This window comes from Carcharodon carcharias, chromosome 2, assembly GCF_017639515.1.
Source record: "Carcharodon carcharias isolate sCarCar2 chromosome 2, sCarCar2.pri, whole genome shotgun sequence".
NCBI lineage: Eukaryota > Metazoa > Chordata > Chondrichthyes > Lamniformes > Lamnidae > Carcharodon > Carcharodon carcharias.
In genome coordinates, this window is record NC_054468.1 from 74,434,342 (window position 1) to 74,447,738 (window position 13,397).

A 13,397-nucleotide genomic window follows, 5' to 3' on the forward strand; every position below is an offset into this window, starting at 1 on the left:
CCCCTTTTTGGACTATTTAATAGGATTTATACATTTTGATGGCTCCTCTTATTCACCTCCTTTCAATACTGATAAGTCCAGGTTTTCCATTTTTTCTTTCTAACTTGGTCTTCTCATGCTTTTTTCCTGGTTTGACATGAGGGCTTGGATGTCTCCTATATATCTATGACCAGAATTGGACACAGTACTGAGGGTGTAAGCTGACAAAGCATTATGCATTTAATTAGAACTTCCTTTGTCTTATACTGTGCTGTTTTGGCTTTATAGTTCAACATTCTGCTTGCCTTTCTTTTGCTGTTCTGCACTAATTGACCATCTCTGCATTTTTCCCCATCCCCTCAAGACTCTCTATTCACTCGTAATAAAGCCCTTACCATGATGTTATTACGGATCATGACTTTGACTGAAACTTGGCTCATGAATGACAACACTTGACGCTAACAGAAACTTTCCACCTAGCTCTATCTTTCATCACTTGCTCATTGCAGACCACCATTGTGGTGCCTCTGTCCTTACTCCTCTGACAGTTTTTGTTTCAATGAGCAGCTCTCCTTGTTCCAGCTTTCTCACTTCCTTTAAAATCCAGTAACCCATCTTCTATTCGGCCCATTCCGAGGCATCCTCTTGTCATTTTCTCCCTCTTGGCTGAATCGGTTGCTCCTCGATCATTCCGTGACCCGTCTACATTCAGGGCCTTAACTGTTGGCAAAGCCATGCCCAACCGTTTTCTTGTATCCTCTATCCACGACACTTACCCCTTCCATCCCACTACCTCCTGTCTGCCCTTGAAAAAATCTCAACCCACGTTATTTACAACTCTACTTACAAACTCCTGGTTGGCTAGCTTTTCATCTTCCATTTGTCTTGATACCTTTGCAACTGTCAAACTTCTTTAACCATTGCCTCACCTCCACCCTTTGATGCCTTTAGTACCAGCAAAACTTTTACAAGTACCTAATTTGATGTCTCCCCAATATGTTTGCTCCACCTATGGGATGCAGACTTGAGCATGTCTGGTGCACAACAGGTTCAGTCATCCATCCCCAGATATCTATCCCGCTCCCCCCTTCCCTCCTGCCCTGCACCAGATAGGCTGCAGTAGTTCAAGAAAGCAGCTCATCACCACCATCTAAAGGGCAATTAGGGATGGGAAATAAAGGCTGGCATTTCTAGTGACACTCGCATCTAATGAAAGAAAAATAGCCCTCATTGCCTTAACCCTGAACATCTTTCTCTGTTAGCCATCTAACGCCTCCAAGCCAGGAGATCCACCTCCTGTTGTTCATTTAACTCAATTGTTGACCATCCAAATTCCTGTTTGGGCCTCTGTGCTAGCTGATATTCCTCGAGAAAGCATACAATGCAGCGAAGAGCAGTAGGAAGCCAGGGGATTAGGAAGCCTACAAAGACCAACAGAGGACAACTAAAAAAGAAGTAAGGAGGGAGAAGATTAAGTATGAGGGTAAACTAGCCAGTAATATAAAAGATTGCAAGAGTTTTTTTTTAGATTATATAAAGGGTAAGAGAGAGGCAAAAGTAGACATTGGGCCACTGGAAAATGAAGCTGGAGAAGTAATAATGGGGAAAAAAGAAATGGCGGAGGAACTGAATAGGTACTTTGTGTCAGTCTTCACAGAGGAAGACATGAGTAACATCCCCAAAATTCAAGAGAGCCGGGGGGCAGAGGTGAGTATGGTGGCCATTACCAAGGAGAAGGTGCTAGGAAAACTGAAAGGTCTGAAAGTGGATTAATCACTGGGACCAGATGGATTACACCCCAGAGTTCTGAAGGAGATAGCTGAAGAGATAGTGGAGGTGTTATTGATGATCTTTCACGAATTACTGGAGTCAGGGAGGACTGGAAAATCGCTAATGTAACCGCCCCCGTTTAAGAAGGGAGTGAGGCAAAAGACAGGAAATTACAGGCCGATTAGCGTGAACTCGGTCGTAGGTAAGATTTTAGAGTCCATATTAAGGATGAGATTTCAGAATACTTGGAAGTGCATGATAAAATAGGGCAAAGTCAGCATGGTTTCATCAAGGGGAGGTCATGCCTGACAAATCTTTTAGAATTCTTTGAGGAGGTAACGCGCAGGTTAGACAAAGGAGAGCCAATGGATGTTACTTGGACTTCCAGAAGGCCTTTGACAAGGTGCTGCACAGGAGGCTGCTCAGTAAGATAAGAGCCCATGGTGTTAGAGGCAAGGTACTAGCATTGATAGAAGATTGGCTGTCTGGCAGAAGGCAGAGAATGGGGATGAGGTCCTTCTCAGGATGGCGCCCAGTGACTAGTGGAGTAGGTCAGTGTTGGGACCACAACTTTTCACTTTATACATTAATGAAGTGTGAGGTCATTCACTTTGGTAGGAAGAATAGAGGCATAGACTATTTTCTAAATGGGGAGAGAATTCAGAAATCTGGAGTGCACAGGGACTTGGGAGTCCTAGTCCTGGATTCTCTTAAGGTTAAGTTGTAGGTTGCGTCGGTAGTTAGTAAGGCAAAGGCAATGTTGGTATTTATTTCGAGAGGACTAGAATATAAAAGCAGGGATGTGCTGCTGAGGCTTTATAAGGCTCTGGTCAGACCACATTTAGAATATTGTGAGCAATTTTGGGCCCCATATCTCAGGAAGGATGTGCTGGCCCTGGAGAGGGTCCAGAGCAGGTTCACGAGAACGATCTCAGGAATGGAAGGCTTAACATATGAGGAACGTTTGAGGACTCTGGGTCTATACTTGATGGAGTTTGGAAGGATGAGGGGGGATCTGATTGAAACTTACAAAATACTGAAAGGCCTGGACAGAGTGGACGTGGGGAAGATGTTTCCATTCGTAGGAGAGACTAGGACCTGAGGGCACGGCCTCAGAGTAAAGGGAAGAGCTTTTAGAACAGAGATGAGGAGAAACGTCTTCAGCCAGAGAGTGGTGAATCTATAGAATTTATTGCCACAGAAGGCTGTGGAGGCCAGGTCATTGAGTGTATTTAAGACTGAGATGGATAGGTTCTTGATTGGTAAGGGGATCAAAGGTCCTTTGACCTCCTTCCCTCCTCCCTTTACCACAAACCTATCAGCCATGATTGAATGGCAATGCAGTCTCGATGGACCGAATGGCCTAATTTCTGCTCCTGTGTCTTATGGTAATGTTACCATTCCTTTCAAAACTATTGCGTTCACTCCCCTCTCAAAAACTTTGCCATTGACCTTTCTTGTAAGCTGTCTCCCTGTTTTCAATCTCTCATTACTTTCCAAAATCTTTCAACGTGTGTCATATACCATATCTGTGGTGTTCTTCCTTGCAACTCTGCCTGTCATCTTTCTATTCCACTCCCGCAATAAAATAACTCTAAGCAAAATCACACATTGCATCCTCAGAGTATGACCATTGTACATCAGCCCTCTTTGACCTCTATGCAATCTCTGACATGGTTGATCACTTCCCTCTCCAACACGCTTCCGCCCTTACCCAGCTGCCTCAGACGGTGCCAGACTGTTTGCAACCTTGATGCTCTGTTCAAACCCAGCTAATCACCTCATCACAAAAACCACCTACTTTTAATGTCACCTGTGCCCTTTACAGTGTCTCATTCTACTGCAGGAACCCTCATTCATGCCTTTGTCCCTCCAGACTCAATTATTTCAGGGCTTTCTTGGCCAACCTCCTCATCTCTACCTTCAGTAAACTTTAGGTCATCCAAAACTCTGCTGGCAGCACCCTACCCAACACCAAGTCATGCACAACCACTACCCCTGTACTTGCTGACTTGTATTGTTCTGGTCTCCCAGTGCCTCTATTGTAAAATTCTCAGCCTCATGCTAAAATTTCTGTGGCCTTACTCCCTATTGTCGCTAACATCCCCCAACTGCAAACTTTCTTCTTTTACCCTGCACTCCTTTGACCTCCTTCCCTCCTCCCTTTACCACAAAATTGACAGCAGTGGCTCCACCTGTCTAGGCCAAATACTGTAATTATCTACCAAAACCCCTACACTTTTCCATCCCTTCTCTCAACTTGATGAAAAGGCAACTGTTCACATATGTTAATATATCAGAAAATATTGCATGGAAAGCGTTAACAGCATTTTTTACTAATGTATCGGAAAATATTGCATGGAAAGAGCTAACAGCACTTTTTACTAAGGAAATGTGGACTCCCTTTTGAAAACAAGCAGACAGTGACTAAGAAAATGTTGTTGATAGTCCAGTTGACTTGGTGTTAGTTGAAAACAGCATTACCTTTGCTGTTTTGAGTCTGTAGTTTGTTCAGTATTATCAATTATCTAATATCATCATTTGAATACGGTAAATGATATGTCGGCTCTCTTTTGTAAGGAAATATTTGGACCGTTTAAACCTCTGTTAGAGAAATGGTTTTAAAAGGGTAGTAAGCAATTATTTGTGAAGCTCTCAGTGTTAAATTTAAATGTACCTTAAAGTTAGTACATTTTTTATGCCACATGGGATAGCTGGGGAGTGGGGGAGGGGGCGTGGGGGAAGTTTTCAGTGTTTAGTAGATTCTTTGGTATTTACCTTGTTATGTTTTTAGAACCAAAAAGAAAAACATCTAATCTTATTTGACCAATCTAGTATCTTCCAAATGATTGCTTCATAGTCAATATTCTTGCCAGTGTTGTTTCTTGCTGTAAAGCACTCATTCTCTCCAGATTTGCTTTACAGATTGCAACTGGTGGTGTCTTTGCCCTTTCAAATTTAGCCTGATGTGTAATTTGTTCTTTTGAATTTCTTTTTACAAGAATGGCACTGTTAATAAGAAAAATCTGTTTGGAAATGTATATGGTGCTGCTTCTAACTCCATGCAATACAAAAACAATTGCAAAAAAAAAAGTCTGGGAAATATGCTATTTGCCTTTTTTGACAGCCCATAACCTCTGCTGTCCACTCATGAAGACAGTCACAGCCTAATTTTTTAATGAACTAAACTTAAGATATCTTTGCCCTGGACTGAATAAGATAAATTAGACATGTAATTGCCTCATTTTAATTTTTATATCTGTATATGAACTTCTAGTTATCCCGTCCTGACCTTGCACATCTCAAACCAATTTACATAATTTTGACCTGACATTGCCTAATTGATTATACAGCTTTTAACCCTCCAATTAATTAAATACAAAAACTCTTACCTTCTATGTAATAACAATGTTACAGTGCAGCCCCAATTATCTAATTTAATGGAGCAGCTCTTCTCCCCCACATCCCCCCCCTTCCTTTTCCACATCTTTATTCCTCATTGACCATCCTCGTCAGATAATAGAAACTGGTGGAGAAAGTTTGGGTATTATAATAGCTGCTTCGGGCTGTCAGAGTCTGGTAGGTGGAGTGGGAGCTTTTAACTGGTACATTAGCTCCTCAAGTGGCAGCCCTCCTTGCTAATGAGAACAGACCAGCTGAGATGTGACACCCTGACTCTCTGGTCTCCCATTATCTCAACGTTTCTCATGGTGAAGAGTGTAGGTTTTAGGATTTTGCAGCAGTCTTCGGTGCATTGCAATTTGAATAATGAAATCAAGTTTGTAGAATATTATGCCTATGATGTTAACCTGACTGATTAATTGCTATTTCAGATTTGTTTTCTATTGTCTCTTCCAAAGCACTCTTTAGTCAAGACTTGCATTTAAAAGGGAACATTTTAATGGATAAAATGATGAGCACTACTGACTTAAGAAACTTTGGTTTAATTTATTGAATACAAGTAGGAAATTGGCTTTACTAATCTGCAACCAAAACTACTGAATCTGCTATTCTGCAGCTTTTATTCATTTTTAATTTAATCTTAATTTAGTCCAAATTTTCTTCAGCTTCCCTCTTCTTCAACATGGGGCCAGCAGTCATCTTCAGTTTCGCCGCAAACCCAAGGTACACTATCACTAGCTGAAATACAGAAATTGGAGGAGGAAAGAGAGCGGCAACTCCGGGAAGAGGTAATGCAATATATTTAAAGGTACATGTTGAAACTTTGATCTAAATCTTTAAATCACTAATAGATTTTATAGGATTCAAGACTTACTTTCCTGTGTTCTATGATTCATCAACTGCTTTACTGACTGTAAAAGTTTCCAATGGAGCACCATTGATAAGACATACATCAAACACATCTCTTTCCTGCCCTCAAAAGTTGCAAAGAATATTTTTATTTCTATGCCTGGCAATTTTTTAAAATTAAATATCCAACTTTATCTGTTGCTTCCTTTGATCCCATGGTTATCTCTGTGCTGTCAAACTGCCTTTTTAACACCTGATGAGAGAGAATTTCCTTCAACTAAGCATTAGAAAGACAAAAGCCATCTTTTTTGGCCCCCACCATAAACTCTGCTCCATTGTCACAGATTTCATCCCCACTCAATGACCAACCCTTCCTTTCTTCCATCAATCAGCTGCCTTTCCAGACTAAATTCGGCCATGTGAAACTTTGGCACCCTATTCAGCATGTTGTTTATCTTCCAATTCAACATCTTATTCATCACCAAGACCATTTGCCTCCACCTCCATAACACTGCCAGCTTATGTTTCTACCTTACCCCCACTGCGCCTGTTCTAACCTTGCGCCCACTGGAAACAAAGGCTTTATCCATGCTTTTGTCAACTTTTAATTTCTCCTTTGCTCTCCTTACTAACCTGTTATTCTCCACTCTGTAAATTTTAACTTGTTCAACACCCAGTTACCTGTGAACTGAACACAAATGCATGCTTAAGGCCTTCAGTGGGAGTAGGATAAGAACAGAAACAGTTACTGCTGGACTATGTGAATTAACTGTACTAGTTATCATTTGTTCAAAATTAAAATATGATGTAGCGTACTCTGGAGGTAACTTTACATGATTCTACTGTGCAATTGCTTTAGAAGTGCTTGATGCAAACATAGGATATCCAGTGGAAAGATAATTAATTTGGCAACATTCCTTCCAGGTGAAAACACATTTTTATTTGTTTCTATTTCACAAAATCACAGAATTTTTAAGCACAGAAGGCAGCAATTTGACCTGTCATGTCTGCACTAGCTGTCTGCAGGAATAATTTACCTAGTGCCGATTCCCCCCACACCTTCACCCCCTAGCCCTGCGCATTCCTCCTTTTCAGATAATAACCCAATTCCTCCTTGAATGCCTTGATTGAACCTGCTTCCACCACACTTTCAGGTAGTGCATTCCAGGTGTTAACCATTCGCTGTGTGAAAAAGTTTCTCGTCATGTCGCCATTGTTTCTTTTTCCAATTATCCTAAATCTTGCCCTCTTGTTCTCGACCCTTCCACCAATAGGAACATTTTTTCTTCAATCTGTCCAGACCTTGTATGATTTTGAATACCTCTATCAAATCTCCCCTCAACCTAATCTTTCCCTGAGGAAAGTAGTCCCAATTTATCTGATTTTTCTATGTAACTGGAGTTCCTCATCCCTGCGACTATTCTCGCGACTCTTTTATGCACACCCTCATGCCTTCACATAGTTCACAAAGCATGGCGCCCAGAACTGGACACAACACTCCAGTTGAGGCCAAGTCAGGTTTTTCTAACCCTGTAAATGGTTTTAACCAATTTTTAGGCATGTATTTTTCTTTCAACTAGCAACGACGGCAGCAGCAGGAGTTGATGAAAGTCTTGCAACAACAAAACCAGCAGCAGAAACTGACAGGGTGGGGCAATATTCCCAAAGCTTCGGTCACTACCAAATCACTTCTGGAGATCCAGCAAGAAGAATTCAGACAAATGCAGAAACAACAGGAGAACAAGGCACAGAACAGAGCAGTAAGTATTCTGAACACCTAATTGGTGTGTAGAACATATTTTGAATGCTGGTCATTCAAAGCTAGCCTTTTTTCAAACCTTAGCTGAATATCTAATTAGAATAAGGTCATAAGATTTCAGATTTTCATCTTGGCTAAATCACAACCAAAGGTTAGAAGGGTCGAATATTTCAAAAGCAATATGTAGATGCTTGAAAAAATCGAGTTCTCATCGAATTGGCCTGCTTTCTTCACTGGAAATGAAAAATATCCAAGCTTTCAACCATATTGTATACAATATTTCTAACTTACTTAAAACGCAATCACTTTGAATGTTTATAACAGTATTCACTGGCACTATTCCTTGTATTGCTGAACCGACAAAGCAGTAAAGATCTCCACTGCTAATTTCATAAACTTTTTCTGAACTAGAATAAATAAAAGTTAAACCTTGAGTTATTAGCTACAAATCGCATTTTTATAACTTAGGACGGAACTTTATGCTGGCGGGATTTTATGGTCCCGCCAAAGTCAATGGACTTTTGAATGGCTCGTTGCATTTTACGGCCCCGCCCTGCAGTGATGGGGCCATAAAATTCCGCCCATAGTATCAATTTAGATAAAACTTATTTTAATTGCACAGAACCTGTGTGTTTGGATTTTTTTTCTTTGTGATTTTATTTTTGGAAATTACTGTGTAGTTCTACAAAAATGTACAATAGGGCATGTAAAGTGCCTTTGTCACGACATTAGTTTGACTACTGGGGACTGATAGCTAGAAAATGTATTAAGCCATTACAAAAAGTAAACTAGAATTCTCCTACCTTCTGTTGACTCTTTGTTCCTCACCATTGGGAAATGCCTGTCTCAAGCTTAACTGTGACACAGTTGATACTCAGGATGGTAGGAGCAAATCTATATCACAGCATGTGACTTTTGTAGATCGTTGCCACTGGGTCACCAACTGTAAAATAAATAATTTAGTGATTTATAATTTGAGTGCTAAGATTTCCCCTTTGAGATGAAACATTGTTCGCCTCCCCATACTTCAGAATGTAGACTGTCATTAACTGTGAGCATTGGATGGTCCTTTTAGACATTCAATTTTGTACACGAATTGTCTGATGCTCCTAAAGTATGGAACACCAATGGCTATTTACATTAGTTCTTTTCCCACTGTTAAGCTATCTCTTGCTCCATAATTTACCCAAGTAATAGTAATTATTGGAAGTCAATAATTAAAATAGTTTAAATAACACTAAGTGTTTTTGAACAGCAAATACTCTACCAGAAAAAGTATTTTAACCCAAATTAATCGTTTTTGAAAATAAATAGTGTGATTTTTGGAAAAGAAATTTTTAAAAAGACAAAAAATGGGCCTAGCTGGATATATCCTCCAGAGAGCCAGATGATCAATTTCTAAGCTGTAATAATCTATATGATTATTCTGCACCATTCATGCACCCACTAAATCTTTGAAGTTTGTTGCTTAAGTGCTTCTGCACTCCTATCACTCTGCTATCTTAGGTGCTATTGTCATCAAACCGTCTATTTTGAAAGCTAGTCAAATGTTTATTTCACTGCTAAATTTTGTGATGAGAGAACTTGTGACAACACAAAATTGAAATCCATTGTTTCTTAACAAGCTCCTGGCATGTTTCTGAAAGATAGCCTTTAGTGTCTAATCTAAACATTCCTTATTAAGTTTAATGTCTTTAACAGTCAAGTGATCTTTTGTTCTTTTATTGGAGTTGCAACTGCTACCAGTAGAACTGTACAACGAAGTATTGGAAGATTAATGGTCTTTGACTTGTGGAAAAACCTGTACCATTGTTTTTAATTTAACTGAACTTCGCGAGAAACAAATTAATGTTATGTGTGTAATTCTGAAAAGTGAAATGATTTTGACTAATCCCTCTTTCCCATCCCTAACACAATTGGGGAGAACAAAATGTGCTTTCAATTCATCCTAGGGTTCCTGTTAAGTGCAATAAGATGATTATATTCATTTGAAATAATTTGACTAGAGTTTCAGAAGGGGTGGGGTGGGGATGTGGTGGGGTTCCTTGATTGCATGGTGTAACTTGGGTGAAAAAAGTGCTTGTGACTGCTAATGCTGTTCTTCCATTGTTTTTGCTGAAATCACAGCAGGAGATTAAGACCGTTACTGATATTCTGTCCAATTGTTTTCACGCAGTTTGTAGTATTCAATGTGAATCAAGACTCTTAAGCTTAATTGTTTAAAATAAAGTATTGCCTTCTATGACATGCTGATTACATGGCTTTCTCTTTTATATCTTCCCTCTCCCCTCACTCCGAAAATTATAAGTCAGCAGCAGTGAAGCTTAATCTGTCTGGCAGTCATGAGGAGTCATCATTCAAGAACACCACAGCAATGAAAAGAGAGGAACCATCAACTAAGAGAATAGGATCAGAAAGGAATCAGGTAGATTTTGTGGAAGCAATTGCAGGGGGAGACAGTGTCTTGCTACCCTAACATGTAGTCTGTTCTACCAAATGACTGTAGTAATATTTAATAATAGCAATGTTACATAACTAAGGGATTTTGAACAGCAAGTACTCTACGAGAAACAGAAATCGAGAGTTTCTGATAGCGTATAGAGCAGAGGGGAAAAATGTGTAAGGAAAGCTGTTTCACTGTTGGATTGTCCTGGGAAGAGCAGACATGGAAATCAAGGGCCACATTCTGCAAAGCTTTCTCATCACAGTACTATCGCAGCAGCATCCTTAAAGGATTTCACAATTTTTATGCTCTTTACACTGATTGTAAAGATAAGAGCTTAGAAAATAGAAGCAAGAGTAAACCATACGGCCACGTGTGTCTGTTCCACCATTCAGTATGACCATGGCTGGTCATCTGCCTCTACTATACCTTATGTTTGCTCCTCGTGCCCATCCCTGAAACACCGAAGCTCTGTATATCTCAACTATAAATATACTGGACAATGAAGCATCCACAACCTTCTGGGGTGGATTATTCAAAATATTCACAGCCTTTTGAGTGTCAAAATTTCTCCTTGTCTTTGTCCTAAATGATTGACCCTCTATCGTGAGGCTGTGCCCCCTGCGTGTTCTAGATTTCCTCAACCAGAAAAGCAATTTCTTGTTGCCTACCCTGTCAAAGCCCTTTCAGAATTCTGTATTTTTCAGTGAGATCACCCCTCATTTTTTTTTTAAACTTGTGAGTATAGGCCCAATGTATTCGGCTATCATAGGACAACCCTCTCAACATAGGAACCTATCTAGTGAACTTTCATTGCACTGCCTCCAATGCAAGTATATCCTTTCTTAAAAATGGTGACTATGACTACCCATAGCACTCCAGGTGTATTCTCATCAAAGCCCTGTCCAATTTTGCAGGACTTCCTTATTCTTGTGCCCCAAACCCTTTGCAATGAAGGCCAAATTGAAATTCAATCGCTGAATTTCCCACTATCAACATCCTGGGAGTTACCATTGTCCAGAAACTGAACGAGACCAGCCATATAAATATTGATGCTACAAGAGTACGTCAGAGACTGGGGATACTGCGGAGTGAAATTTGCTTCCTGACTCCCCAAAGCTTGCCTGCCATCTGCAAGGCACAAGTCAGGAATGTGATGTAGTGCTTGCCTGAAGAGTGCAGCTCTAACAACACTCAAGCTTGACACCGTCTAGTACAAAGTAGCCGGCTTGATTGGCACCCCATCTACCATCTTCAACCTTCACTCTCCCACCACCGACACACAGCAGTAGCAATACGTACTATATACAAGATGCACTGCAGCATGCTGAGATGAGTGTTCTCACAAATTGTATAACTAGGGAAGTAGAGAGAGCTTTAAACTAAACAAGAGAGGTGAGGTAGCAATTCAAGGTGTAGAGTCAAGAGAGGAGAGCAAAATAATAATATGAGAAATGAGGGTCAAAGAATGGCAGGAAGGGAGAGAGAGAAAAAAAACCTAAGAATACATCAACAGTCAACACTAGATGTTACAAAGGTAACAAAAAGACAAAACTGATGGTGTTCTATCTGACTGCAAGTTGCATTCATAACAAAGTAAATAAATTGATGGCTCACATTGAAGTAAATAAATATGATCTGATAGCAATTATGGAGACGTGGCTTCAGGAAGGCTTCAGGAATATTGAAGGGTACATGACATTCAAAAAGAATAGGAAACTAGGTAAAGGTGGAGGGGTGGCACTGTTAATCAAAAAGGACATTGGGTGCAATGGTTAGAGATGACCTTGGTTCAGGAGATGAGGATGTAGAATCGGTTTGGGTGGAGATGAGGATCAGTAGGGGAAAAAAGTAATTAGTGGGAGTGGTTTACAGGCCTCCTAACAGTAGCCACAGTGTAGGACAAAGTATTCAAGCTTGTGATAAAGGGACGGCAATAATTATGGGTGATATTAATCTACACACAGACTGGTAAAATCAGATTGGCAGTAGTAATCTGGATGAGGAGTTCTTAGAATGCTTTTGAGTGAGTTTCTTAGAGCAGCGTGTTCTGGAACCAACCATAGAACAGGTTGTACTAGACTTTGTATTGTGTAACGTGACATGATTAATTAATGACCTCAGTGTAAAGGCACCACTAGGTAGCAGCTACCACAATATAAGACCATAAGACATAGGAGCAGAAATTAGGCCAATCGGCCCATCAAGTCTGCTCCGCCATTCAATCATGGCTGATAAGTTTCTCAACCCCATTCTCCCGCCTTCTCCCCGTAATCTTTGATCCCCATACCAATCAAGAACCTATCTATCTCGGTCTTAAATACACTCAATAACCTGGCCTCCACAGCTTTCTGTGGCAATGAATTCCATAGATTCACCACTCACTGGCTAAAGAAGTTTCTCCTCATTTCCGTTCTAAAAGGTCTTCCCTTTACTCTGAGGTTGTGTCCTCGGGTCCTAGTCTCTCCTTCTAATGGAAACATCTTCCCCACGTCCACTCTATCCAGGCCTTTCAGTATTCTGTAAGTTTCAATCAGATCCCTCCTCATCCTTCTAAACTCCATCAAGTATAGACCCAGAGTCCTCAAAATTTCCTCATATGTTAAGCCTTCCATTCCTGAGATCGTTCTCGTGAACCTGCTCTGGACCCTCTCCAGGGCCAGCACATCCTTCCTGAGATACGGGTCCAAAATTACTCACAGTATTCTAAATGTGGTCTGACCAGAGCCTTATAAAGCCTCAGCAGCACATCCCTGCTTTTATATTCTAGTCTTCTCGAAATAAATGCCAACATTGCATTTGCCTTCCTAACTACCGACTCAACCTGCAAGTTAACCTTAAGAGAATCCAGGACTAGGACTCCCAAGTCCCCTTGCACTCCAGATTTCTGAATTCTCTTCCCATTCTTCCTACCAAAGTGCATGACCTTACACTTCCCCACATTGTATTCCATCTGCCACTTCTTTGCCCATTCTCCTAACCTGTCCAAATCCTTCTGCAGCCTCCCCGCCTCCTCAATACTACCTGTCCCTCCACCTATCTTTGTATCATCTGCAAACTTAGCCAGGATGCCCTCAGTTCCTTCATCTATATTGTTAATATGATTGAATTTTACATCTAGTTTGAAAAGGAGAAGGTCGGGTCTAAGACTAGTATCTGAAACTTAAATAAGGGATGAAAGCTGAGCTAGCTGAA

The 13,397-nt window shown here is 40.6% G+C and overlaps 1 protein-coding gene across 3 annotated transcripts in view; it reads left to right on the forward strand.

The window, feature by feature from the left end:
- The window catches only part of gigyf2 (GRB10 interacting GYF protein 2), a 163,207-nt gene that overhangs the window by 131,354 nt on the left and 18,456 nt on the right, over positions 1-13,397 (forward strand). For all 3 annotated transcript variants that reach the window (XM_041211236.1, XM_041211257.1, XM_041211247.1), the window contains 3 exons: positions 5,817-5,939; positions 7,581-7,760; positions 10,068-10,184. In XM_041211236.1, the coding sequence (XP_041067170.1) occupies positions 5,817-5,939; positions 7,581-7,760; positions 10,068-10,184 (420 nt within the window). The remainder of the gene's footprint in view (positions 1-5,816; positions 5,940-7,580; positions 7,761-10,067; positions 10,185-13,397) is intronic.